Source organism: Necator americanus, chromosome II, assembly GCF_031761385.1.
Source record: "Necator americanus strain Aroian chromosome II, whole genome shotgun sequence".
Lineage (NCBI taxonomy): Eukaryota > Metazoa > Nematoda > Chromadorea > Rhabditida > Ancylostomatidae > Necator > Necator americanus.
This window is the reverse complement of record NC_087372.1, coordinates 23192973-23218953: the sequence shown is the minus strand read 5'-3', so window position 1 is coordinate 23218953 and position 25981 is coordinate 23192973. Positions and strand designations below refer to the sequence as shown.

The following is a 25981-nucleotide window of genomic DNA, read 5'->3' as shown; positions in this document are numbered from 1 at the left end:
TCAAATCTTTGCAAAAGAGTTAGAAGCTTGACACCAGTTCCAAAGAATTTAATTATAAGTAGTTTCCAGCAGTTAAAAAGTTTAAGGATTCAATGGAATTTAATAACCAAAAAAGCTACGAATCTGTGCACATTGTTAGGTCTGGGAGACCGCAAATAACTTCTTGTTTGCAAATAACTTATTCAGAGAAAAATATTTTAGGCTAATTTTTAGAGAAGAAGGTTTGCAAAACAAAACAGTCATACCACTGCTTTTTTCTTCACATCCTACTTTTTTCTTTTTCGAATTTAGATGGGACAAATATGCGGAAAATGGCATTGCAAATCCTCCACAATAAAAGCTTACCCGAAGTATTTCTCTATGTGCTCTTAAAAGTCAGAGGATAAAGTCACTGGCGTATCAATCCACTTGGGATGCACCAACGCGTTTTACTGGAATTCGTAATCGTTGAGGTTTTAGAACGCGTGTTGATCAAGTCAGTGCTTTCATCCTTCCAGACAAGACTGGTATCAATTTATCGAACCCGGAGGGATGAGGGGCTTGGTTTGCAGTAGCGCGGTTTCGAACCATCGACCGTGTGGCTACAACAGACCTCTAACAGACTACGACACAACCCACGTATGATTAAATTCTTCATCTTTTGGAGTGATCTAAAGTTTCTAACTCTTTTACAGCAATTTGACTCAACAGGGTGTTGAATCTGACTGGTTCCACCGTCGTATTGTCGACATAATGTGCATTGTCAAAACGAAATGTTGGTGGTTCAATGTTACTGTTCTACTTCTGGAACGTATTATAATATTTTGTAATCCATGCAATTACTTAATATTATTTAATGTAATATTTCGTAATGTATGCAATTATTTAATACAGCATAATATCTTCTGTTATCAAGCGATCTTCCAATCACTACTGCCCACCGCACACTCCCTTTCCACTTTCCTTGCAACCCCGCCCTTTACGACCCTCCAACAATCCAATCCCATCATACGGTTGACAGTAGCGTCAACTTGTCCCCCTGTAACTGCACTTCACTTCAGTCAACAGATCAACACCATCTTATCAGATCGTCTGCCTTAAATGCTACCTCTGGTTCTAGACGAAGTAGAAAGACGCAAAGACGGACCTCAGAAAGGTCCTACACGCACTTGTCGGTCTTCTTAGAAACGTGCAATGTCTCCGAGAACAAAATAAGCTTTAATGTGAGGGAATGATGACCAAACACACGACCTGTGATATGGTAGCAAATAAAGCCAAAAGAAGTTTTGGTCAAATGACGAGAATCGTAAGCTACACAGCGTTCTAACGAGACGTACATTCATTCTACTTTCTCGATTAACCAAAGGCAACTAACGCTAACTGGGAGGTGATGCTACAACGGCAAAATGTTTCACAAGCTGCGAACGAAAGATGGTGAGCGCGCTAGATGTCCACTATATCCACACAAAACACATCAATCCTTCAAACCATTGCTTCAAAGCTAGGTGCCGGGAAATGAATAATGGGCGCCAACGCGGGATTGTTTCTACTTAACCCTTGAACGTGTTTAGTGTGCAAGATTTTTACTATCGATAGCAGGAGGAACGAGTACGCTATATAAGTGATGAACATAAGAAAAACAAAACAAAGTGGAAATAATCACAAAGAACTTGGTAGAATAACACCGCCTGCGACTTGATGACCGCGCGTGATCTCGGCGTTCATATGCTAAATCGGTGCGGGCGAAACGCTGGTCGAACTAAAGATGCTATGAAATGATAATAAGTGCACGCGCTCAGCTACCCACTTCTTAGCGTTGACATTTCCCGAATATTCTACAGCAATCAGAGTTCATAAGTCAGAAACTTCAAGTAATAGCTCCGAGAGTTAGGTTGCATTCGGACGAGTTGTCCTCGCTAGTTTATGAGAAGGGGATTGTGTAAGAGAGTGTAAGAATGTTCACAAAGGAAATGTAGGTTGAATAGGCTATTGTGGGGACGGCTCGCCACTCTTGCATATAAAATTTGATATGTGTTATCAAAAGTCTGAAGAAAGTCCGCGCGATCCCTCCCGCATCTTATCGCGTGCATTCCCTCTGATTAGGCAGCCCGGCAAAGAGTGTGCATTCTAGATACCAATTTCTCCGTGCTCTTGATTTCTTCTGAAGCGTTAGTGTGGCCAGTTTTTCGCACAGCCAGAATACGTGAGTAGAAAGATAGGATGCTGCGATAACCGCTGGATCGATCCGCCGGTATCCGCTATCTGCTTCCTTGTCAAGCGCCGGTTACGGCCTATAGCGGGGGTGCTGTCCGAGAATTATATCGTTGCTTGGCTGAGACATTTCATGCGTCAACTCTGTCTGTTTTATTTGTAAATAGGACCCTTCCTGAGCGCAAGCTCCGTTGTATAACGTTTGCATTCCTTTTGTTCCTTACTTCTACTTTCTTTTCAGGTTTTTGTACTGGATGAGGTCTCAGATGAGAGTAAGCGTTATTCAATGTTTGCTACTATCCTTTTTCTTAGAACCCGTGATTTCTGTTGGTTTTGCTGAAGAACTGTATTGCGGTCTGGAGAATTGCTACGACGGTTAGTAAGTTTTCAGATTATTGTGTAATAGCAAGTGCACTAGCTGAAATACGGACAGAATCATCCCACTCGAAACTATTAACTTCTCAATTTCTACACCGTGTTTGCGGGTCTTATTTCAAGAGCTTACCGCGCCATTTCCGTTTCGCAGATTTCCAGCGCTATTCGTCATTAACATTTTTTTTGCGTAGAGCGACCACTAAACCCATGGTTAGAGTATATAAGGGCGCTTATAAACTAAGTTCAATTGACTATGAGGAGGTATAAAGGAAATAAGTGAATCGATGTGATCAATTTTTGCGGACAGAATGGTTGTGATATTCACAATCACCATGAATTCAGAATTTTGCAGTGCTTTACTATGCCTAGACAGATGCTGCCATGATAGTGCATAGGTTGGTAAAGTAAATGTTTTTGGATGATGTACAGTTGCGATCGCCGTTTGCGAAAACCTCAGAAGCCAGAGTTTTAATGCGCCTAGAGCAAAAGTAGGGCCTAAATAATAAAATTGGCATATCTGATCAACACTTCAATGCGAGAAGTAACCTACAATCACATCCTGTCCCAAACTATTCTTGTGCAAGGTTTGGGCAAAATCAGTAAATAAGATAAATTTGTATGCAGAACATACTTATTTTTTCAACTGCTATCTATTCGTGAAGAGATAACAACACTGTCAGCTTTGTGATACAGTCTGTAAGAGTCGGCGAAGCAGAGTTCTGCTGTATTTTTCGGATGACTACACGAGTTGCTCGAAGAGTTTTTTGCACTGGTCGAAGCTCCGCGCAGCTGGATTAGCAACTCATGGGTATTAAATTTTGTTTTCCGTTGATTGTATCAGTACCAATTTATCGAAATGACTAGATGCTGTTATTCAGTATTTGGTTTTTCAGAATGTGCAAACTTTCTAATAGTGACACTTCCATATCCCTACCCCAATATTGCCGCCTTAACCCTGCTGGTGCCGCTGGAACGCTGACAACTCACTTCACTTTCACTAGTATTTGCTGCTGTTTTCAATGCATCTCACTTATTTAGTGCAATTTCTCAAGCCAATCATAGAAGGATTTAGAGTCTACAGGCCCTTATCCTTTTTTGTTCTCACTCAAGCGTTTGCTACGCAGGCTTTTGCAACGGGCAGAGACATAATAGAGGCCTGAGTCGGCTGTGATTTTGTTTGCTTGCATTGCGACGCGACGAAAATCGAAATATAGCTTGCATTTTGTTCGGACACAGTAGGTTAGAATTTGACGAATAGAATTATTCAACGTCTGGTCTCAGTGATTATGTCCCTTTTCCATCTCTGTGAGTGACAGAAAGAACATGGGTATGTTGCTACTTCCGTACCAAGCCTATCCAAATTGTAAAAAATGAGAGGAAGAGATTAATACTAGCACATATTTTTCAGCAAAGCGAAAATTTGACTGGTTTTTTTAAATGGATTTTGGTAATAGCCACACATCGATGTAGTTCGATTAAAGGCAGAGTACCAGAAAATTGAAGTAATGTGGAAATCTCATGGAAATGGAGTTCGGACGAATATGAGTGTGCTGGCACTCAATAATCTCTAATCGTCCTGGAAAAAGGCGTGAGAACCGCGTTTGCTCCTTTGTATGTTAGAGCGCGCCTCTTGTACACGCTCCATACCCCTCTGAAGCACGTTCATTGGTTTCACTTCAATAGACTGCTGAGAATACCTCATTAATCTTCGACTGTGGATGCGACGCATGCACAATTGTTCCTCACTCCAACTTACTCGTAGGAACGGATTAAGGAAAATTGAGCAGGCCCACGCTCACATTCGCAATCTATACTTGACTTACTTACTTGACTTAATCGGCGGGCTGATGTCATCGCCTGACGCGATTACCCGCATCTTCGCCGAGGTGTGCCGTCCACAGCTCTGCCCAACCTTCTCGATCTTCTGCGAGAGCTTGCACAGAATCAATCAATACGTCGCTATACTATATTCTGCGAAACCTTACGTCTCGCCTGAACTGCCTATCCACGCCGAGCCAGATAGCTTCTTCCAGCATGAACCCAACAAACTCTTCAGAACTCGTTGAAAAAGGTGATTTGCCGGTCTCCTTAATATATGATCAAAGAAGCGAAGACGATTTACTTTAGCCACTTTCAGTGGCGGTGCAGGATGTTGATATCTCCCACGTGTCATCCGCCGATATACCACATCGACTTCTGCGTAAAGACCTTCACTGTAGCATACACTAAGCCAAAAGTAGCCCTGTAGCTAAGCAGCTTCCGTTCCGCGTAATCAAGCCTCTCCATCACTGTAGACAGTGCTGCCCAAGTTTGCGATCTGTACATCTTGATAGGGCGAATTGCGGATAGGTAGATTCACAGCTTGACTTCATTTATGATGGGGGTCGACCACAGGCGTTTCGTTAAGGAGTTGAATGCGGAAACGGAATTAGCGAGGACACTGATCGACAGTTCTTCGCATGATGTCGTCGATAGCGAAGTTGAACAGGAAGGGTCCTGCCACTGCCCCTTGTTTTATCCAGTTCTCAAACGGTGTTGTATATCCGGCTGGTATTCCAACTGCAGCAGTGTTCGTTGATTCATGTCATCAAGCAAGCGAACGAAATTTCCTAGTACTCCATTGGCGCGGAGCGCGTTGAGAAGACGGCCTCGGTGAGGAGAGTCGAAAGCGGCTTGAAAGTCCAAAAAGGCTAATTGCACCGTCTTCGAATACCACTCCCAGATTTCGATCACTCTCCTGACGATGAACACTGGTCACGTGTTGTTTCTTCGCGATGCTTAGTAAGTCGGTCCAGGATAATCCTCTCCACAACTTTGTACATAAGACGCAGCAAGGAGATTCCTCGATAATTTTTAGGGTCCGTGGCGGATAAATTCTTGTAAAGGAGAATTATGATAGCGTGTCCCTCCGAATCAGGTATCTTTCGTCTATCCATATTGAACGGATAATCTTTGTCATCTCACGAATCTCAGATGGAGGATGATATTTCAGCATTTCTGCGCTAATCCCGTCGTCTCCACCACATTTTTGATTTTTCATCTTTTGGATACAGACGAGAACCTCCAATTCGGTCGGTGATTCCTCGTTAACCGCATATGAACACGGCCTATGAACGTGCTCCATTTCAGGAGCTGACGGTGCTTGCCGCTTCAGCAAGGTTTTGAAGTGATCCCTCCAAATTGGAAAGGTTGCTTCACCGACAGCCTTTCCACTGGCAGTGTTGAGGACCGGAGAACATCTTTTCATCTTGCCGCTATACTTTTTCTAAAATAAAGTATATGCTTTCCGCAGGTTCTTATCCTCCCACGCCTTTTTATACTCCTTCATTCTCGACGTCCACTCGTTATCGCGGTCTTGTTGCAGTTGACGACGCAATTTCTTTCTAAGACGCTTCTGGTTGAAATCGACAGTGCTGCGAGCGACACATACAGAATTTTACGTGGATCCTGTTTCCGCAGATGCAAAGGCAAACTTCTTTCGCGGCAATAGAGAGGGAGCGTTTCCCTTGCAGTGTCCTTGTTGCACTTTGTGAAGGAATCCGCATCGCTAAGCTTCTTCTTGGTCCGCACTTCATCATGAATAGACACACGCTGGCGGAATTTCGTTTTGCATCCCTCGTCTTTCAGATCTGCCATATCGATTTTTGTGGAGGGTACTCCTCGGTTCCTCTTGTGGAACCGTATCTTGAAGCTGAGAAGAACTGGACGGTGGTCAGAGTCGAACGCGACGTCCCAAACAGCTCTAGATTTTCGGATATCTGACTGAGGAATATTCCTCGCCAGAACGTAGTCGAGCTGAAGTTTAAGAGTAGTCATCTTACGCTTGCGCTGCTCTTCAGACGTTAGAAGGGTTGACCCCTTCCACGTGAGCTGATGGCGTCGATGATTACTCTTAAACGTGGAAACGATGATGAGGCCCGTCTGTTCGCACAAGTCGACCAGACGGGCACCGTTGTCCGACGCGCGCTCCGCTGGGTAATACCATTTTTCTAGCACATTGGATTGTTGTTCGAGCCCCATCTTCGCATTTGCATTGTCGATTCCGGTACTGACCACCTGTTGGCTAGGTATTTCAGACATCAACGCATTTAGTTCATCATAGAAGGCGTCCTTACCATTATCCTCATCGGTTTCCGTCGGTGAGTGGACACTTACGAACCAGAGTTTACGTCCTCTGCGATCTCACAGTCGTAGAAAGGCGCATGTAGACGACGATGAGCCAAATTCCTCCACCAGTCTGTTGTATAGTTCTTTATATCCATCGCGCAGCCATCTACTTTCTTCTTGTCAGCACCTCCGCAACGTATGATGTAATTTTCGATGCTGATGACGGGCCGATCTCTCATGCATGTTTCCTGCAGTGCAGAAAACGGCACAGAGAGATATCGCAAAAGCCTAGATAGGGCGGTTCGTTGGAGTTCACTCTACAATGTTCGGCAATTCAGCGTTACGAAACGAATGATTGTTGCCAAAGATTCCATGCTCACTTCAGGCAGTTGACCTTTCAGGTTGTTGGCTTTGGCAATGTGCTGGACGACAGCACCTTTTTGCAGTGTATGGGAATCTTTTGCCTGATAACAGTGCAGGTTATATAGCTCGTACGTTCCCAATGCGTACACTCGAACGCATGATTGTGTTTAGTTAAAGGGATCACCCCTCGAATCTGGGGCGGTACGGATTTCCGGTGGAGTACTCGTATACGGGATCGTAGATTATTGAGAGAAGGATGATTTCGTCCACTGCTCCCTAATCGCCGTTGAAAACTGCCTGGAAGATACGGTTTCGAGCGTTTCGGCGCACCATTTCCACAAGGAGTTTGATTGGAGCGCGCCAGCCTTGTGCACGCGCGCATTTTGGCCGTTTTTGCGGCTTTTAGGAAGAAATGGACGGATTCACACCCCTCTCAATAATCTACTATCCCGTGCACAAATATTCTTCCTGAAATCCGCATCACCTCAGATTCGTGGTATGCTGCCTTTAAAGCAGGGTCACCACGTGCAGGTAGCAATCAGACTCGTGTATACGCGGCCCTAAGCTATAAAACAATTATAACAAATTGCAACAATTATACCCCGAACTCTCTGTTTTCCATCAGGTTTCCACAGTAGGTCAGTTTCGCGATACGTTGCATTTAATAATGTATTATAATAATGCAACTTTCAGTCTTGGAAATAAACAGAGACGAGTTCGACAAATCTAAATTATCTAAAATTTATCGCAATCTCGCCAGGAAATATCATCCGGATAGAGTTAAAGATGAGGTGCTCAATCTCTACAACTTCTTGATCAGTGTCATCTACTCACCTTACGAGTTGTTTCCAGAGCTCCAAACCAGGTGCGGAAGCACGTTTTCGCGTTATTGCCACTGCTTATGAAACTCTGAAAGACGATCAAACCCGCTCAGATTATGATTACTATTTGGATCATCCGGAAGAAAGGTTTGTTTTTTTTCATTATTTATTTCACTTTGTGTTAACGTACGTCATCATCTCATCATGATCATCGTGTGTGTGTGTGTGTGTGCGTTCGCGCGACGGCTCAGATACCTCCAAAACGGGTCCTGCGGTGTCGGATTGGTTTGCAATAACTGGGACGTTGTAGCCGTTTAGTACCCTTTTAAGGCGTCCAGTGACCATGGCTGTTAAACTCCACGGCGTCCAGTGATCACGGCTATTAAACTACCGTTTAGTAAACGGTAGTTAAGTACTACTAAACGGTAGTTTAATAGCCGTGGTCACTGGACGCCTTGCTTTTCACCTTTATGACTTTATGACTCCCTAGCGTGTCTATTTCCTTCCTCGTTCGTTCGGCTCCAGTTGGTAGCATGCCTTCCTCAGAAAGTGGAAACTGCATGTAAACGGTTGTTCATATAGTACCAAGCAGTTTACATGATCTGACGTAGACGTTATCGTTATCAGTAGGATGTCTTTCACGTCATTCTACGCTAAAATTTCATTCTTTGATAACTGTTGGAGGGAGACAGGAGGAAAACTCATATTTTGAGTAATGCTTTCTAATTTTGCCTATAATTTATTGGTAAGTAGTGTTTGAAGCTGAAGTTTGGATGTTCTCCAAACGTAGAACTGACGTGTTTAGAAAGAAGATTATGAAATGTCTCGCATTTAGTTGTAATAAAAAAGATGAAGAAAGATTGTTAGAAATACACAAGTCCAATTTCACAGAAAACGGCACTAATATTAATTTTCGTTGATCAATGAAGGCGAGCGAATCAAACACCACAGAAAGTCTGAAGTCCGGCTTTAGCCGGACGTTCAGACTGGTGCTGCAGTAACAATATTGCTGTGGAAGCAAGTAGACGACTTCTGCATAATCAGAGTGGTGCTTCGACAACAGCAAACAGGGCCAAAATATTATATGAGGGAAACTAAAAGCAGGTAGGCGGTTAAAATGACATCAGGTTACTAGGCCGCCCTAAAAATGAATGAGCGAGCTTTTTGGTTTGCGCTCCCAAAAAGAACTAGGAGATAACAAGAGGTGAGCGAATCGCGATTAAAATAAGTGTTGATTCCAAAACCAGAAGTGTTTCAAGTACCAGAAATTGTATTATGGTCGTATTGGCTCTACTAGTAGAGCCACATCAATATCCTCTCGAATTTCCAGAATTCAGATTTACTCTTTCTACTCCTTTGGTCCTTTTTTTGCCAGGAAGGACACAGGACTACAAAAAGTAAACAAAAACTTTTCTCGATACATGTTCTGCACGCAACATGCGTGCAGAAAACGCTTAAAATTGAACCATGGTTATGATGTTCACAATCTATTTATGTCAGGGCAAAATAGAAAAGAAGGTGCAGATACGCGAGAATATTTCTAGTAGGGTTGGCTTTTATCCACATCTGTGTTTATGTATGTTCCCGAGCGAAGCAAAGTATGTCGGTTAGTATATGGTTGATATGTGAATATAAGCAAAAAAAAATGTCTTTAATCGAAAAATGTCTTTAATCGAGGTGGCGTTGCAGCATCATCAATAAAGGCATGCTCTGCCCCTATCCACAGCGAGCGAAAAGCTTCTTTTAGCTGCTTCCTGTTTTTCATAGTTTTTCAATCTTTTTAGTATGACAGTGTGTGAAAGGGATCACCTACTCTTAGCAAAGTTCTTCCATTAGTTTGACTTCTGTTTTGCTCCTAGAGCACGATTTCCCTCTAAGGTATTAACTCGATGCAATCGAACTTCTAGTTTCTTCATGTAACTATTAATGATTAGAAGTTTTTTTTTTATATATTTGCAATCGTAAGCGTAGTAAAATCTAAGTACTGTAGTGTAAAGTGGAGAATAGAAAATTACATTAAAATGGGTAATTCCCATAGATTTAAGCTTTTCTTTCAGAAGTTTTCTATTATCAGAAGAAACTAATAATTAGCGAGAGAAGATTTCCTTAGTATTACGACTGTAAAGGATGGTAGTAGTACAATTACAGACAAAATGGCAAATTAAACCTCGGAAACTAAGGTATTGCAGTTGTCCTAGAAACACGAGGAAATGTCGAAACCAATGGAAGTTTGCCAACTCATGAACTATTGCAAAAAAAAAGAGTGGAAAAACTATGAAAAACAAGAGGATGTAGGCTTCGGGGAGCCTGTTGCGCATTCAGTAGAGGAGCGGGCGCGTGCACTCAGCGTAGGCATCATCATCAGTGTCATCAACATATTTGAACATTTCGGCAACAAGTTCCACGTCTGCTGTATACATATGTGGTTTTATTTTGTAGGAGTTTATTTTCCTTTTTTTTTGTTTAATTGCGCACGACTTGCATCTTTCGTAGTCGTAGTCCCGAGCCAACCCTTTTTTCTAGTTCAGTATTTTTTCCTCATTCTGGGGCATTTGCTCCACATTTTGCATAACTACGGCTGTCTGGCCTCCATGCACAACTACACGAGAAAAAAAAATGGCTCAGAAAACCTGAAAATTGAGTCTTGGAGGCGTCCTAAGAACAAAGCAAACGATGAAACCAATGGAAAAGGACTTCACCACGACCACTGTGAATTCTCATATGCACCACCATACGAAAAAAAGAAACAATGAAAGCTATAAAAAGCAAGAAGAAAGGAGGTCCAGAGAGTTTTACGCGTACTGTAGAAGAAGCTCGGTGCACGTTTTTAGGCTACAACCCGTTTCAACCAGAGTGTATTTGCAGTATTGTATATGATGTAAAACATTTATTTTGCAGGTTCTATAATTATTACCAATATTATCGTCGACGCGTTGTTCCTAAAGTCGACGTTAGATTGGTGATATTAGGGACTATATTGTCCATTTCGTTATTTCAGGTATGTTCAAAGTTTCCTTATAAGTGTGTATTGAAGAAAGTATATTGAAGAACCCCTCAATTAGCAGCGTGAAAGATGACGGAATTTTTCTAAAGTGAAAGTAGCAGACTAGTTCAAACAAACGATACTACATGCTGTAAAATTGGTTGTTCTTTGTACTGCAGTTAGCGTTCAAAACTGAGCATCGATGATACACGTAATTGTACCTTGATTTGGATTCTTGTTAATGCTATAATATAATAATGTTTTAAAATTTGGTGTCGGTAAAAAAAATACTATTAAATGTTTGTATTAGCACTCTAGATTTGGTTTAGGCCACGGGACAGTTCAGTTGTCTTTCAGTTGCTTCTGTGATACTATCGCAGTAGGCACAAATGGCGGTGGCAATTAATATTATTATGATTCACTGCAGAATTTGAATGAACCATTAAAGGCATCATCCCACGAATCTGGAGTGGTACGTGTTTCGGCTGGGCGTAGATTGTGGGGAAAAGGGTGATTTCGTTCATCTTTCCCTATATCAGTGTGAAGGAACGACCCCGGAACACTGTTTCTTACGACGGCTTCTGTTTCAATGCGCAGCCATTGCGCCCCACCCCCGCCTACGATTCGTCGGAAATCCATTCGGACGAGGAATGAGATCAACCTGGTCTGACTTACTGCCATACACCTTGCTTGGAAGTGCATCTGAATTCCTAAATATGGGGGAAATGGGAGGAAGTTTTTTTTTTTTTTTTTTTTTTTTATCCATTCATTTGGTCTCCGCTCACAACTCTTTCAACAGCTCAGGAGATTTCGCTGCAGATTCACGTAATATTCTATATAGACTCTTTTCTAAAATGCTAAAGGATGCGGTGAATTTTTTGAAGTTAAGGATACCAAATGTATTATTTTCGACGAATACATAGCTGGAGTCAGTCACACTAACTTCTTGAACAACTCTTGTTTGACCGAAATGCATCATTGCAAATCACAAAGAATTCTGTACACGTGTATTCAAATCTGAACGTTCTTTCGGAAGATTTACCTACTTTCTCGAACCGGAATTTGAAGGATCTTTGTTCAGGAAGCCGTCGTTTGTTTTTTGTTCTAGAGTTATGAATTCTTTCAGTAACAGAAGGTCCCTTTTGTATTTGAAATAATCACTCTTCATCATGTTAATGCTGCTTCTCTTGGACATGTTGTTTTGATTTGGGCATAAAACTCATTTTGACACATGAACCAGTGAAAAATGAAGCCCTTGGTCTCCTTGCATTGCAAACGCGTTATATTGCAGAATTTACTCTCGAACTTTCTTTCTACTAAGGAAAATTTTTAAGAGTACGGGTATATTTGTACCTTGTCGCTTCCATCAACCAGTAGGTTAGTAAGTGAGTATGGCACTTCTATCCTTAGTTTGCGCTATCACGGGCGTGCAATGTGTTAACATTCCTCTTCTTCCATGATAAAATGTGTCTCTTCCAGTACTTCAGTGCCAAGCAAAAGTATTCTGAAGCTATCGCTTACGCCATGACTGTTGGAAAATTTCGCAACATGGCTATCAACGCTGGAGTTGAAAGAGGGGTTCGTTCTTTTCTTTTGTAAACAATAATTTTATGTGTGTTCATTTGACTGATATCTTCCTTCACATCTCTGCGCTTATAAACAGTTTGCGAGGATTCACCTTGGTAGTCTTGCTTCTTCATTTGCTTCCTTCTCTCCTCCTGCTCTTTATGATATTGACATTTTGCTTCCCAACATGTGAAAATATCAAGTAGTGGCATGTTTGTTGGAGCAATTTCCTGGAATGAATTAGAAAACCTAGATGGTGCTTTAGCTTGAGCATGTCAAATATAAGCGAAGACGAGATCTATTTTTGAGAGAAGATTTTCAAAAATGAATGAGGTGCGTTTTTCTTTTCCATTTTTCATTGTCTCAATTCCGTTGGAGATCCCTTCTTCCGCTTAATATATCCTGACTCAATTTTGAGGTTTAAAAAATAGAAATTTCCAAAAAGTAATTGTAGTAATTTTTTAGTTGTTTTGATTCTTTTTTTCTCGTAGCCATAGGTGCGATGGTGAGGAGCCGTACCCTCCTCAGCTGAAAGGGAGTTTAGCTCATGGAGTGCAACTCAAGTGAAGTGGGTAATTTCCTCAACTGTCCAAAAGTGGACGGGGTCAGAGCGCCTGCTCCGATGATCGCATCTATGCTCGCAGCTTTAGGCATACTGGTGTTTTTAATCGTTTACAGTAAGGCGTCAGACATGCGTAACCTGGTGACATGATCACATCAGGAGCCGCGTTATTATAAGAGCAGGAATATAGAATAGAGCAAGAATAGGAAAAGGTCTCCACTGGAAATGTCTTAGCGGTCGCGAACGTAAGCTATATGCATTCACCGGTAACTCCTCTCACCTCTTATAAACAAAACATTGCATTTGCTACCAACAAATATCTCTAGATTGTTTCCGAAGCTAGGACCTCTGCTGTACGGATGGTCTTGGGCAATATCGATGCTCTCATTTCAGTCGTACTTTTACTTTCCTTCTAACACAGAACTGACTTTTGATTTTTTTTTTTACCATCGATAGGTATGGATCTCCTTGCTACCATTTAAAAGGTGCCTGTAGGTTTAATTACCCAAGGTTGAGGGTAGCTTCACTAACTTACTTATCATATCATCATAGTGCTCTGGCCTATGCGCTCGTTCGATCGTGACATGGACATGGTGTGATTTCGAGCGCCGTATGATGCGTGACATGGATCGCTTCCAGCGTCGTATGATGCCGTACTTGAGGGATGAGAAGCAGTCCATTGATGGTCGCAACCTAACCATTGATTGTAGTAGAGATTTAAAAAATGAGCCTTTTCTCCACTTTTTTCTTATTGTTTCCTTCTGTTAATTCACTTAGAGGAACGGTCAAGAGGTACCGGTATGATGTGCCGCCGCGTATCTAGGAGGCTGATGAGCGTTGCTAATTGCGCCGCGTGTCTCCTGACAGCATCTTGGTCGCTATGGTGGCCTAGTTGTCCCTTTTGTGCTGCGTCTCGCTGACGCTCCGCCCATTTCGTCGCGTTTACTGCTATTATGATGCGCTTTTAGAATTGAACGAAAAGGAAAGTGCCTGGTAAGAGTAAATGAAGTGGTTAACATAAATGAAATAGGTTTGTATAAGTGATAGTGCCATTTAGAAATGCGAGTTAAAATGAAGTTATCATATTTTGACTTGTTAGGTGGAAACCACTCATCCATCTGTGGGAATGCAAGCGTTGTTTCAAAAAATGTCCCACTGATCAGTATAATGCTATATTTCTTTACTTTCTTCGCTTTCTAGGAATTTCTTTTCGCTTGTTTTAGCTGGGTAAAACTGGCATACAACGCCTAGCGAGGCGCGAATGATGCCTTGCAGACATACATTGTACCTAAAGGTATACATCGAAGATACAAAGGTCTCTGTTTGCCACTAATACGCCTAACCTGTCGTAATGATTTTATGTAGAGGATAGATAGAAATGAAACTATGAAGCGCTCGAAATGTCGAAAGAAGCTTAAAGAACAATACAAAGTTTTATTGTATGAAACGTACAAGCAAGTATTGAAATAATTGACATGCGCTCTATATAAACATAGTATCTATGTGAAATTTTGACAAAACATTCGTTTATATAGTCTTTTAAACTAACATAACAAGACATTCGGCGACAAAATTTATTTTTCGTTTGCGCAACTGAAGTTTATATAGAACAGTTAGGGTGTGAAATTATGAGAAGTACGAAAATATATACCTGTTATTCTTTTTCCTGCAGCATCCTCTTGAGATAATCTTTACTTGTGTGAAGTTGCTCAAATGAGACCAATGTAGGTTACGCATATCACTCTTATCAGTCATCAGATTTTTTACTCTTTGATACTCTATTATATGCCTGTGATGATACATCTTTTAATTTGATAGAGGGATCTACTTTTTCTCCTTAATTTCCGATAATATGCGCCCAGTTTACTTCATTCGTACATCAGAACTTGCTATGTCAATTCGTTTTTCACTCCTCTTCTTTCCAAATTCGCAGTATCCACGGTGCGAAAGTCGCGCGCGCCGTTGATTGGAGGGGCAAAGTGTAGATGTTTCAAGGCGGTCGTGGAGGGTGTTTAGCTGCTGGAGCGGCAGCTAATTATGCAGAGGCGCATGGCGCTGAAGGCAAATCAGGAGCGGTCAGCCTGTTTTCATGGGTACGTCTTGTCTCGCACCGGAAAGAAGGGAGAAACAATAAGAAATGGGGAAGAAACTGATGTTTTCACTTCACGTGAGTTTCTACCCCATTTCCTCTTGTTTCTCTCTCCTTTCTAATCTGGCAGATTTTTTTTTCATTTTCTCGGTATGCTTTTATTCACACTGCTGCTGGAACAAGCTTCTTTCTTTCTCTTTCAATTTCTTGCTTTATTTCATCCTACTTCACTGCCATAGCATTACTATACTTAATGGCTGCACAAGAAAAAAACTCTTGTTAATATAGATTTTGGAATAAGAACGATTACTACAATTTAATGGAAGAATTTCCCGTCTAGATGCGTTTTTGTATGATTGAGAGATCACTGAATATGAAGATCGCAACAAAAAGATTTTCGGTGATGAGCTCAATGCGTTGATCTCCAAGATATCAAGCCAGCTGGCGGTACTGGGCGGAGATTCTAGTCGAAACATTGGACTCCAACAATAATCAGATGTATTTGGAAAGTGGTACTACCCTCAGAACATACATCGAAATTCTGTACGACCTGTTGTAGAGGATTGGATAGTGTGTGGTCTAGTATGTTCAAAGGAAGCATACCCTGGCGAAAATATCCCCAAGCGTCAATATCCAATTAAGGTCACCTGACGTGTCGAACATAAAAATCACTAAGCAGTACCTTAATTGTTTGCAGCAAAAGAAGGGACGGCGACGGATTTGAAGCGCCCACTGAAGCAGTACGCGATGTATTATCGCCGTGAGTAGCTTGTTACACCAGTGGCAGACGTTTCCTTCGTTATGTTTCACTTTTTGATAGTTTTCTCGGAATTTAGTGCTCGAATAGCAAATAAGATTATGCATTATTATCGGGAAAATGAAGCTAGGTAGTGAAAAGGTATAGAGGGAATGTAGAGAAATGTGTATAAAGAAAACTGTTCCTTTTCATCTAGCGCCATTCTTCTTTTTCACTATGGGTCTGCAAATGTTTACAACACAAACGTTCCCTCTGAGAAGGAATCTGTTTCTCTCTACTGAGGTAGTGAGCTTCCCACCTCAAAGTGAAAATTCTTCTGCGAGTTGATAAAAATGTGAAAGAAAGCACGATATACGATTATCTCTTTTATTTCTAGTGATTGCTAATAGATAACTTAGTTTAATGCTATGCGAACGTGGTTGGAAAGAGAAGGCTTATTTTGTGCATTCGTTGTTTCTCACAGTAGCCTGACTTGCACGCTATTCTCCTGAAGTCACATTCTACTCTTCATGTTTATTTGTGCTTATCTCGCATTATACATCATATTAACAGTTTTTACTCTAAAGTTCTATAGTACTGTCAAGTGTGTGCTTGTCGGAACCACAGGCCTAACTAAGATTCATTTCCACCAAGAAGAGATCAGATCAATTATATGTTAATACCAGTCTGAATGTCCGGCTAAAGCCGGACTTCAGACTTTCGGTGATTTTAGCTTCGCTCCCCTTCACTGATCAATGAAAGTTAATAGTAGTGGTGTTTTCTGTAAAATTAGATTTGTGCTTTTTTTAACAACGCTCTCCTTCTCTTCTTTATACTATAAATTAAGGCGAAAGATTACGGAGTTTTCCTTCTAAACGCGAATGCATATGGAGAATATTCGACCATCAGCTGCAAACACTCCTTCGATGACAGAATAATATGGATACTATTTGAAAGCATTACTCGAAGTATGGGTATTCCTCTTGATTTCCCCCAATAGTTATCACAGAATGATGATTTAACATTAAATGACGTGAAAAACATCATTCTACTGATAATGACAACGTTCCACGTCTTATCACATAAACATCTTGCTACTATTTAAGCAACCGTTTGCATGCGTGTTTCCACTTTCTGAGAACGGCATGCTACAAACTTGAGGCGAACGAAGAAGGAAATAGGCACGCAGAGGAGTCATAGAGGTGAAGAGCAAAGCGCCCAGTGTTCACGGCAATGAAACTGCTGCAACCATTTATCTTTTACGTCGTGCACACTAAGTTATTGCGCACCAATGACCGGGTCCAGCGACGCCGGTGGATCCGTCGCACCCCATATTATAGAAATCTAGCGTCGGCGCACAAATCTGACGCCGGTGGACCAATCTGACGCCGTTGGACCCGTTACACCTCTTCCATAGGTATCTGGCGCCGGCGCACCAATCCGACGCCGATGGACCCATCGCACCCCCTTCTATAGGTATGTGGCGCCGGTGGACCCGTCGCACCCCTTTTTGAATTTCGTGACTCACACACACACACACACACACACACACACACACACACACATACATACATACATACATACATACATACATACATACATACATACATACATACATACATACATACATACATACATACATACATACATACATACATACATACATACATACATACATACATACATACATACATACATACATACATACATACATACATACATACATACATACATACATACATACATACATACATACATACATACATACATACATACATACATACATACATACATACATACATACATACATACATACATACATACATACATACATACATACATACATACATACATACATACATACATACATACATACATACATACATACATACATACATACATACATACATACATACATACATACATACATACATACATACATACATACATACATACATACATACATACATACATACATACATACATACATACATACATACATACATACATACATACATACATACATACATACATACATACATACATACATACATACATACATACATACATACATACATACATACATACATACATACATACATACATACATACATACATACATACATACATACATACATACATACATACATACATACATACATACATACATACATACATACATACATACATACATACATACATACATACATACATACATACATACATACATACATACATACATACATACATACATACATACATACATACATACATACATACATACATACATACATACATACATACATACATACATACATACATACATACATACATACATACATACATACATACATACATACATACATACATACATACATACATACATACATACATACATACATACATACATACATACATACATACATACATACATACATACACATACATACATACACATACATACACATACATACACACATACATACACACACACACACACACATACACACACACACACACACACACACACACACACACACACACATACACACACACATACACACATACACACACACACACGTGACAGAATAGGCCCGTTATTATATACGTGACAAGCTGTTTTGCGATCGAGACAGTTTCTGTGTCCTTCATACTTTTCATTGTACGGTGCAGACAAAAAATGTGCGACCAGTAATGTGTTCCGTTAATTGGCGAGATTTGTGCCCGTTTTATGTAAACGTTTACGCGATATTAGACGTCACTGTTGAACGTTGTTGTGTCGTCCTGTTTTTGAAGGCGGCCACTGGGACTCTTCTGGTCGGTAGGACGATAATTATTAAAAAAAAAGAATAAGATCGCTCAACGCTTGCAGTATCTTTTTTGCATAGTTTTACTTTTTTGCGTTGGGGAACCACTTAGATTTTACTTTGTCGGAATTGGACTGTGGGTCATCCACTGTTGCAGAAAGAGTGGACGGAAGTCCAGCTACTAAAATCTAATATCTTTCTCTCACTCTATGAGATTGTACCAAGGAAAGAGGACCTTGTTATGGCAACTATTATGAAGTGATCGTTTGCGAAGTTATAAACTGAATTAGAAGTAACTGAAATTTTTGAGGCGAAAAGTGGATTTTTTCAAGGTGAAAAAATTATCCCCTCTGAGAAGCTCTTTCTGTAACACTTCCGGTGCGGCTTTAAATCACACGTTCTGGGTGAACTGTAGAATCGAAAATGTTAGAGGGAGCTGTGGAATTTGTGGGTATGAAATCGAATAATATAAATAAAATTATGTGCCTGTAAAGTCATCCATTTTTAACATAACTGATTACGTAGTTTATATGATGATTTAATAGTCTTTTTAGGTCCTTGAAATTGATAACAAAGGAAAATTGAAGAAGATAAAAGGAAAAAACAATGAGGACATAATAAAAGGGATTATTGAAGAGAACATGGATGTCAGGTGATCAATTATTTGTCCTTGTATTGTAATGCAAAGCTAAAATTCATGCCTTTCTTGTTTTCGTGATTACCTTACTCAGTTGACGTTAATCAGCACAGCCGCCCCTCTTTGTTTATGCGGTACGGAACGACGAACCTGGCAGCAATGATATTTTATTTCAGAGGAGGGTACAAGAAGGAATCCATTTACGACACACTTATGTGGCATTGTATTGTTTTGCCGTACACGTTACTAAATTACATTTGTTGGTATGCACAGTGGGTTTTCAAATACTGGATAAAACGCGAAGAGTACGATAATATCGCGAAACTATACCTGATTCGGAAGTACCTTGGACTTAACGAGAATCAATTCAATGTAAGTTTCAATGCTGTTATCTTTCTTTTTTGTTGCTGAACGTTATCCACTGATTTGCATGTAATCTTGCACTTATTTTGGGGAATTCTTTAGTAATATAAGATTTTGTAATCGGCAAGACGACAAAAAAGGTCTTTTGTTAGCCGTTTCATTATGCTATGAATACTTCTAAGTCTAAGTGTGGCTTTGCAATTAAAGACATACTCATCGAGCAATTTATTCTATTGTGTTTAGTGGGTTCTCTGTGGTTATTTTTGAGAGAAACAATAAATCAGGTTTGAATGTGAATTTTAGGACTTCTCCTGAGTGTAGTTAATGTGTACTGGGAAAGTTACCTCTCGAGTTAGCAATGATTGGGTAGAATTCTAAATTCTTTGGCAACTTCAACTTTCTTCATTCAATTCAGTGTTTCCTTCTAACCACGTAGATTTCGGGTGGGTCTGCTATCAGAGTACGGATTCTTTTCGCTTCAACATTTTGCATACGAATTTCTTTTACGGTAGATTTTTCCTTGCGAAAGGTAGTTTAAAATTTTGGAAATTGGTGAATACAAAATTCCTTTTATTTGTGCTAACCTGTTTAGTTCGCGTGGTTTTTCTTATCGGGTTTGAGAGGAAACTCACCTTTTTGAATACGAATATTCGTGAGTTTTAAGGAAGACTTTCAGCGAAGGTTTTGAAGAATACGATTGAATGTATCATTCAAATATAGAGATAATATGGACGTATTTTCAGGGACAGACATTTTACTGCGTTACTGTGTCGTTTTCAACGATAAGTATAAAATGAGTTATTTCTTAGAGTGTGGCCTAAGATTTTTTCTAGTGTATGAATGAAGATGAGCATGAAGAGATGCTTGCGCGAGAGTTATGGATTTCTGAGAACTTCAAAAGGTGGAAAGCTGAGAAAGATGCTGAAGAGCAAGAGAAACTCATTCAAAGTGGAAGGTTTGTGCTGTGCTGCTGGTTACACATAGTCTTTCATTTCCACTGCCGAAACATTTTTTCAGGTACAAACGTTACAAGCGATATATGAAAAACAATGCTGGGACGATATCCTTCTTAGACGAAGATTAGTTAGGATTAATTGTATTTCAAGGGAGGAGTTTTCCAATGGTTCACGTCTTGGGTACTTGGTCTGCGATTTCACATATCTGTTGATAATTGAGGTGCTTTCAGTGGTTTACAATAACATTTGTTTCGAATGATTCTAAAGTCATTGTATAAAGCTGTATAGTTTTTTCTGCTGTTTTTAAACGAAGAGCTAATGCTTCGGAGAAATGACTATCTTTTTCGGGAATATTGACGACTTCACACCTTTTCCGTGGCTGCAGGAAATGATAGATTTCTTGTTTCTACGATCTGGGATTCACAAGCATAAAGTATGAAGACCTCGAGCAGATGATCCGTGACGTATCCTTTTTGACGAAACGTGACATTGTTAAGTGAAGTTCGTCTTCACACTTTTCTGAAAAGCTGAACCAGCACGGAAGAAGATAAACGTCGGAATACACCTTTTCATAACATGCCTATTGTTGATCGTCGAGGCAAGGGAATTATTTGGTGCATTCGATGGCGTTATCCAAAGCAAGGTATTTGAATGTGCTGCACATCGAATCCATCTTTGCTGATAATAATCACCTAAATTAAAACGTCTATAGATCCAGTGCCGTTTCTTAGAATCTACATAACCCCTCACGAAGAAATAACCCATCACTCCTGTCTATAGTCAAATCTAAGCAATAAACAAGATTGTTAACAAACTTTATTACGGCTAACGTTTCCGTGTTGTCGCCTTCGTCAGAGCCTGGAAAGAAAGAACATTTGCAATATATCCTCTCAAATGCCTCATCCAGAACAAGTCATCATCCCCTAAGATATTACAACCGGGAACAAAACCAAAAGAGCCCAATTCGTTGCGCTTACCTCAGTAGCCATAATGTTAGCGGATATCCGCGTAGTGTAATCGGCCCGCTAATACTAATTAGATGACCCGCATATGATCCCGTAGATCAAAACCCGCAAAGGGCTTGATCCAGAGCCAACTCGTTGGTCACGGCTAAGCACTCTTCCTTTCTATTCATCTTTGGACCTTCTGCATCTATCCAAAACGCTTCTAAAGTTCTGCGAGCTATAATTTCGGGTTCGTACGATAGGATCGTGGCAGTTATGCAGAAAGGAACATTTTCGTGACATTGTCTGCGGTGAGCTCCGAAGTGAGTTGCTGCATTCGACTGGTTCATCCTATTTAGATGTTCTTTAATGCGAACACAAAAGCTCGTTCTGTTTCGCTGATGTATTGGTCCCACATTTTTAGCACGAAATTAGACTACACCAGAGACTATGCAGTCGTCATTCCTTCCCGAATGGGCATATTACACAGTCTGGAGTAAGAAAGAAGCGATCGTGCACTCTATTTCGAACTAATTGCTTCTTGAGATTTGTTGGAGGTATTTTCACAATTCTCACTTGGTCCTCGAAACTGCATTTTACCAGACTAGCCGTATAGCTTTCCCCTGGTCGTCAGTTATGAACGGCGGGCAGAAATTGACCTTATTCGAGTCAACTACTGTAGCCCACCAAGGTCTGGCCTACACGCTAAATCACCCGCTAGAATTAGCGATGCGTTGCGCTAGGTTGATCGCATCGATCCGCTGCTGGACATCTGATGTCACCTTTACGGTTGCCTTAAACATGATTCTAACCACAGATTTCTTAGTTTTCCAAGGGTGAGCGGAAAGACAATGTAATAAAATGTTTTGTTGCTGGGTTTTCCATCGTGTCTTCCATTCACCATAGGACCACTGTACTTCTATTACTAAGGAAGGACAGCCAGTTTTCTTTAGGTTTCTCCTTTGTGAACCGTATGTGAGGGGACTGTTGGTTTAGAAGCTCGAAACAAGTGTCCATCTCACCTTGAGTGGGGCATATAATGCAACAGTTTATCAACGTAACGGCAGTACAGAAAAGGTTTTCGTTCCAAAATGGGTCGTTCTATTTTGGCCATGAATGCAACGCTAGTGTGGGAGCTGGTCTTTGTACCTTGGCTAATTCCTTGACCCGTATATAATAGTGTCCGGTCCAACGAAAAATGGAGCACGTTAAGCATTCATCCAGGAGCTTCATAATTTGCCTTATGGAAAACCCGTGCAAATCTAGAGTGTCTCGGTGTTCTACGAGTATCTCGAACACAGCTTGCATTGCGGCGCTGTTTGAAACATTTGTATAAAGCGATGTGACATCGAAAGATTCGATGACACCTTCTTTTCCTGAATGCGCTCTTTGGAGCTGCTCAAGGAACATGGTGTTGGATAGATGCGCGGGAACATACTTGAGCAATAATGCAAGTATAGCGTTTGAAAGCCAAGATATTCTATCCGTAGGGCCACCTAGATTGCTTCTGATAGGACGTACTTTGAATACCTCTGTGGTCTTCTAAAAGAAGAGCAGAGGGAAGGACTTTGTGTGCTTTTATTAGCAGGTATAGAACCGAGCAAGTAGGAAGTTCGTATTTCAGCCTTGTGATAATTGTTTTATGTAGCTACGCAGCCTTTCCGGTCTCGACCCAAACTCTATTGAGATGGCGACTTTGTTTTATGAACTCTTCATGTGACGAAGAATGGTAGAGTATAGCGTCGTCCAGATGTTTTCGAGTGATGACCATATCTAGTTCATGTGATATGACCACAATTTCTCCTCCCTTATCGCCGATTGTAACCTTTATCTCGCCATGTGTTAAGAATTCGCGGATCTCACGTAGGCTAGAGCGTTATATTCGCGTAAGATTAGAAGTAAGATGTTTCCTCGAAAACCTTTTAAGAATTGAGAAAATTGATGTGGTGAACGAACGAAACTTGGCATCCACTCGAGGATGGGGTTCCTGTGGTTTGAATATCATTGCGGGGAATGATACCAAAAGGAAATTCGCATTAATGTTACTTCCTCTACCCGTTTTTTCCTCTCCGATCTTTCCTCTATATCGCAGGCGATCATGTACGTATTGCAGGCTGCTCACTATCTTTCGACTGTGTAATATGCCCATTCGGGAAGGAAGGCGACTGCATGGTCTCTGGTGTAGTCTATCTAATTTCGTGTAAAACATGTGGGGACCAATACATCAGCGAAACAGAACGAGCTTTTGTGTTCGCATTAAAGAACATCTAAATAGGATGAAACAGTCGAATGCAGCAACTCACTTCGGAGCTCACCGCAGACAATGTCACGAAAATGTTCCTTTCTGCATAACTGCCACGATCCTATCGTGCGAGCCCGAAATTATAGCTCGCAGAACTTGGAAGCGTGTTGTATAAATGCAGAAGGCCCTAAAATGAATAGAAGGGAAGAGTGCTTAGGCGTGACCAACGAGTTGGCTCTGTATCAAGATCTTCGCGAGTTTTAATCTACAGGGTCATATGCGGGTCGCATTTTAATTAGTATTGGAAAATTAGAAAAAAATATTAAAATTAGTATTTGGAGAGATTACACCACACGGATATCCGCTAACATCACTTCAACGTGGCTACTGAGGTAGGCACAACGATTCGGGCTCTTTCGGTGTAACATCTTAAGGGATAATGAGTTGTTCTAGCCATTTGAGAGGATATATTACAAATGTTTTTACTTTCCAGGCTGTGACAAAGGCGACTACGTCGAAACGTTAGCCGTAATAAAGTTTGTTAACAATCTCGGTTGTTGCTTAAATTTGACTATCGACGTCGACAATCGAAGTTACAATCTCTGCGCCAAGATTCAAGGAAGGTCGAACTTTCGCAACCCATCATTCTGTTTTTCTTGGCGGTCTTAGCAGACATCCTGCGTTCCCCTTACCTTCCCGTCGCTGCATTTTCAACGAGAAAAAGCTTTTCTTCATATTTGTGAAGTGCTACACCTGTGTGAAACAGTGTTTGGACATTGTAATCTAAAAGAAAGAAAATGAATGTCCCTTTCCAAATCACTTTTGATGCCCGGGTTCGTGTGGATCATGTGATGCATCTCTTTAGATGCGTTAAGACTATACATTAGCAACTTACAGGCATGTAAGGTGGCGTAAAGATTAAGAGGAAACATCGAGTCTGCTTCTTTCACGGATGATTGGGTCAATTGCGGACGACAAACATCAATTGGTCCACCTGGACTGCCTACGACTCAGCCTCAAAAATGATTGAAAAGAAGAGGCGTGTGTGCACAAGTGCTTAGCATATACGTGGGACGAATGCAGGTGAAGATAACTGAAAGTTAACCTGAACTAAAACGAAGTTTCTGCGTTTCGATGGAATAGTTTGGCATAACTAGTAACGGGTCGACATTGCTTGGTACGCTATTTGTAGCTAACAAAAACAGGTCGACCAGCAGTGAAATCCATTTCAGAAGTTTGTATGGAACAAGGTGTATTGTAGTGGTTGAACAAAGGAGCCTACAAAAGAAATATCATGTAGAGTATCATGCTATAGAAGTACCAAAATGAACTATTGCTGCTGCAAGTCCTTCAGTGCTTCAGTCCTGCGTAGATAAAAATGTTAATCAAACAGTAGCTTCATCCCAGCACAAAAGAAACACAACTTTTGATTTCGTCTCATATTACCAGAAATCCCCATATACTCAAGGAATCGCTAGGAAGTTAAGAAGTTCCTGTACGTATGAGAGCCTTTAGTTCATAATGATAAGTGAGGAATTATTACTATCCAATAGCACATGCTTTAAAATCTACTTCAAGGCAATCCCTTGCGGATTTAATTTACTCAAAATAGAACAACCAGGCCACTTGAAAGTGACAAATACAAAGGTTGTAGATGTCAACAAGTGGTTGATTCAAACTTGTGAGAACGACGACGATTTGTTGAAGCATTTGATCGATGAACAGCGATGGATATATCAGCAGATTTGTCGACGTTGGTCAAATGTAATCACCTCCTGGTTCCTGTAGGTTTCTGTTCCCAGGTTGTAATAATCCTCTCCAGGTTCACAATATTTCTCAGCATTTATCAGCGGATAGTTTTAAGGGCAGCAATCAGGGAAATTCCTTAGGTTCGTGCTCGAAAAGTTCAAAATCTATCAGTGGGTTGCTATGATTACGGTGAACTTACCTTACACTTACCTGCTCAGAAATTAGTAGTTTGAGTCACCAGAAGCACTCAGAACCAACACTTCACACGAAGTCTGAAAACACGTCCGAATGATCGCACATTCAATATCACACGATGATGAAGATTGCCACTGAAGCTATCTTTGAGCAAGTTGTCGACAGCACAGTAGGGCAGGACTTTGTATTAGACACTCCACTTCTTTCGAAACCAATACCTTTCTCAAATTCCTTCTAAGCAATGAGTTGTCAAAGGAAGAGCGGGGCAGTCTGCTTTAAAGGCATCACCCCACGAA

At 40.8% G+C, this 25981-nt stretch overlaps 2 protein-coding genes across 5 annotated transcripts; one reads left to right on the top strand and one right to left on the bottom strand.

The window, feature by feature from the left end:
* Positions 1–1369: 1369 nt before the first annotated feature.
* On the top strand, positions 1370–20683 carry RB195_019143 (uncharacterized protein; the record flags this gene model as incomplete). Of its 2 annotated transcripts, XM_064186871.1 has the most annotated exons (10): positions 1370–1413; positions 2432–2565; positions 7729–7826; positions 7888–8003; positions 10755–10854; positions 12319–12417; positions 19154–19251; positions 19413–19608; positions 20433–20554; positions 20617–20683. In XM_064186871.1, the coding sequence occupies 10 exons, from the start codon at positions 1370–1372 to the stop codon at positions 20681–20683; spliced, it is 1074 nt and encodes a 357-aa protein (XP_064042752.1). The 2 variants fall into 2 exon arrangements, with proteins under 2 accessions (XP_064042752.1, XP_064042753.1); XM_064186872.1 differs by lacking the exon at positions 1370–1413 and having other exon boundaries at positions 2457–2565.
* Positions 20684–20961: 278 nt separating this feature from the next.
* Positions 20962–25584, bottom strand: RB195_019142 (uncharacterized protein; the record flags this gene model as incomplete). Of its 3 annotated transcripts, none has more annotated exons than XM_064186869.1 (5): positions 21048–21069; positions 21136–21247; positions 24637–24735; positions 24847–25019; positions 25514–25584. In XM_064186869.1, 5 exons carry the CDS (start codon positions 25582–25584, stop codon positions 21048–21050), a joined length of 477 nt encoding a protein of 158 aa, XP_064042749.1. The 3 variants fall into 3 exon arrangements, with proteins under 3 accessions (XP_064042751.1, XP_064042749.1, XP_064042750.1); XM_064186870.1 differs by lacking the exon at positions 21048–21069 and adding an exon at positions 24434–24524 and having other exon boundaries at positions 21244–21247; XM_064186868.1 differs by lacking the exons at positions 24637–24735; positions 24847–25019; positions 25514–25584 and adding an exon at positions 24434–24476 and having other exon boundaries at positions 20962–21082.
* Between the last annotated feature and the right edge of the window lie 397 nt (positions 25585–25981).